Source organism: Hippopotamus amphibius, chromosome 3 (genome assembly GCF_030028045.1).
Source record: "Hippopotamus amphibius kiboko isolate mHipAmp2 chromosome 3, mHipAmp2.hap2, whole genome shotgun sequence".
Classification (NCBI taxonomy): domain Eukaryota; kingdom Metazoa; phylum Chordata; class Mammalia; order Artiodactyla; family Hippopotamidae; genus Hippopotamus; species Hippopotamus amphibius.
The window spans coordinates 105799043-105802733 of record NC_080188.1 but is presented as its reverse complement, the minus strand read 5'-3'; the positions used below and the strand labels follow the sequence as shown (position 1 = coordinate 105802733).

Here is a 3691-nt window from a genome sequence, read left to right as displayed (position 1 = left end):
GAGAAACATTTAGAACAGTGTCAAGCTTTTTCTAATTATTGAATATATTACCTTTATTACATTATATCCAAATGTCCATTTATACCTATTTCTACATTTGGCATTCAAATTAAGATTTTTCTCTTCATATTGTACACAGACCTCATTATTAGCACTTTCTAGAAACACTAAACTAATATAAATAAGTCATGTCATTCATAGAAACACAAATCTTTTTGAAGTAATTCCTGCTAAGCATCAACTTTGATTTCTCAACAGTTTAGAGCATGTGAACACTATGGGTAGAACGAATATCACACATGTCTCTGACTTCATCCTCACGGGATTGACAGATTCTGAAGAGCTCCAGCTAGTTCTCTTTATGCTGTTTCTCCTGATCTACCTGATCACTGTGCTGGGGAATGCAGGCATGATGCTGATCATCCACCTGGATCTCCAGCTTCACACCCCCATGTATTTTTTCCTCAGTCACCTGTCATTTCTTGATCTCAGTTACTCAACTGTCATCACTCCTAAAACCATAGAAAACATACTGATGTCCACCAAGTATATTTCATACCTGAACTGCTTTGCCCAGATGAATTGCTTTGTCTTCTTGGGTACCACTGAATGTTTTCTTCTCTCCTCAGTGGCCTATGACCACTTTGTAGCTATCTGTACCCCTCTGCATTACCCAGTTGTTATGTCCACCAGACGCTGCTGCTCCCTAGTCTTTGGGTCCTATTTGATTGGCTTCATGAACTCCTTTGTCAATGTGTTTTGCATGAGCAGATTGGATTTCTGCAATTCCAATGTAATCCATCACTTTCTCTGTGACCTGCCCCCAATTTTAGCCCTGTCCTGCTCAGACACACATGACATTGAAATTGTAATCTTTATATTTGCTGGCTTCAACCTAGTCTTGTCTCTTATTACAATATCTGTGTCCTATGTGTCTATCTTGTCTACTATCCTGAAAATTACTTCTACTTCAAGGAAGCAAAAATCTTTCTCTACTTGTGCCTCCCATCTCCTGGGAGTCACCATCTTTTATGGAACTCTGATTTTTACTTATTTAAAACCAAGTAAGTCCTACTCCTTGGGAAAGGATCAAATAGCTTCTGTTTTTTATACGATTGTCATTCCCATGCTGAATCCACTCATATATAGTCTTAGAAACAAAGAAGTAAAAAATGCTCTCATTAGAGTCATGCAGAAGAGTAAAGCCTCCAAGAAATTCAAATAAGGGTGAAGCTAAACTTTTAAACTCATCCTTTTTTTCTCCCCACTTCTCTAAGTGTATTTCCATGTTCTCTATCCAGAAAAAATTGAACTCTTTATTTATTTATATTTTCTGTTGAATCATCCTTTGCTTGACCAAATATGATCTTGGACATTTCCTGGAATATGCCTTTAGAAATCCACATTGTATTTTGAAACCATGAAACATGTTAAATCTATGGTTTAAATATCTATGTTTTTAAGGGCAACTGATTTGCAAAATAAAAAAAAAAAGTATAATTCTTAACTTTTAAAGTATATCATACAAATTCAGAGGATTTTATAGTGGAAAAGATTTCCATTTTGGAAACAATGATAATATTTTTAGAAATTATTCCATTTACTTTGTGGAGAAGCAATATAGCAGAGTGATTAACAGCACTTGCTTTGCAACCTAACATTCCAGGTTCTGTTCTAGATTTGCAACCCTTTTAGCTTTGTAACCTTTAAAAAAATCACTAAAATTTTAAGCCTCAAGTCCCCTCATATGCACAAGATAAATAATAATTCCAGGTCCATAGAGTTACTGTATAGATTAAATCATATAATTGATGTAAAGTGTTTAAGGCAGTCCTAATAAATGCTGGCCATTATCATTAGAACACTCACTTTCCTACAGTATTTTTAATGTACAATGGCTTTTTTTTTTTAAGAATATTCACTCGTGTTTTATAAATTACTTTTGGTTGAATGCAAGTTAAATCACAAACAGCTAATGAAAAACTCAGCACTTCACAATTTTTGATTTAGAATGGTATGTTAATATTGGAGAAATTTTGAAAAAATTTGAAAAACTTAAGGAAATAAAAATGCCCAAATAATTATTAACAGCTTGGTATGTTTTCTTCTAGATTGACAGTTATGTAACCATATGTATACATTATATATGTCATATTTCTGTCATTTTCTATGTAGTTTTTGGCAGCTCTCTGTGTACACTTACAAGTTTAACTTTGATTATTCCTCTGTCATTGAAATCTAAGATGAATGTATTCTTGGCAAATGGGAAAAAATCAAAATTCTCATTTTGCAATGCTTTTGACATGAAATTTTTGCAAATTCATCAGGTTAAAAGCCTGCATGCAATGATATCTTGTTGGTGGCTATCTGAAAACATTTAAAACCCCTACCTTTGTGTGATGTGTCAATAGGAATCCAAAAACTGAAATTCAGAAGTTTCTTTGTTGAAATACTATGTATTTTAAAACATCACTGCCTTTCTCTTGATTTCTATAGATTTGTTATGATCATTACAGACAAATTCTTGAATTAAATGCTTGACTCTGTTAATGAACATTTGGTTTGCTTCCATGTCTTGGCTATTGTCAATAGTGCTGCAATGACATTGGGGCACATTTGTCTTTTCAAATTATGTTTTCCTCCAGGTATGTGCCTAGGAGTTGGATTGCTGGGTCATATGATAGTTCTATGTTTAGTTTTTTAAGGGACCTCTGTACAGTTCTCCATATTGGAAGTACCAATTTACATTCCCACCAACAGGTAGGAGGGTTCCTTTTTCTCCATAACCTCTCCAGCATTTATTGTTCGTAGAGTTTTTGATAATGACCAATCAGACTGGTGTGAGGTGATACCTCATTGTATTTTTGATTTGCATTTCTCTAATAATTAGTGATGTTGAGCCTCTTTTCATGTGCTTTATGGCCAACTTCATGTCTTATTTGGAGAAATGTCTGATCTTCCCACCCATTTTTTGATTGGGTTGTTTTTTTCATATTGAGCTGCAAGAGCTATTTGTTTATTTTAAAGATTAATCCCTTGTTGGTTGCTTTGTTTGCATTAACAGAGGATTGGATAAAGATGATATGGTGTGTGTGTGTGTATATATATATATTCCATTGTATATATATATGCATGTGTATATATATATACACAATGGAATATTACTAACCATAAAAATATATATATATTCCATTGTATATATATATATACACAATGGAATATTACTAGCCATAAAAAAGAACAAAATAATGCACTTTGCAGCAACATGGATGGGTCTAGAGATTGTCATACTGAGCAAAGTAAGTCAGACACAGAAAGACAAAATCATATGATATCACTTTTATGGGAATCTAAAAAGAGGGTACAAATGAACTTATTTCAAAAACAGATGTAGAGTCATAGATATAGAAAACAAATTTATGGTTACTAGGGGAAAGTGGGGAAGGGATAAACTGGGAGATTGGGATTGACATACACACACAACTATATATAAAATTGATAACTAATAAGAACCTACTGTGCAGCACAGGGAACTCTACTCAATACTCTGTAATGGCTTATATGTGAAAAGAATTTTAAAAAGAGTGGATGCATGCATATGTATAACTGATTAACTTTGATGTACACCTGAAATTAACAAAAGATTGTAAATCAACTATGCTTACTCCAATAAAAAATTTTTAAAAATTTG

The 3691-nt window shown here is 33.2% G+C and overlaps 1 protein-coding gene across 1 annotated transcript; it reads left to right on the top strand.

The window, feature by feature from the left end:
• The first annotated feature begins 277 nt into the window (after positions 1–277).
• Positions 278–1225, top strand: LOC130849678 (olfactory receptor 8H1-like). The gene has a single exon (XM_057728765.1). The coding sequence runs from the start codon at positions 278–280 to the stop codon at positions 1223–1225; it is 948 nt and encodes a 315-aa protein (XP_057584748.1).
• Positions 1226–3691: the final 2466 nt, after the last annotated feature.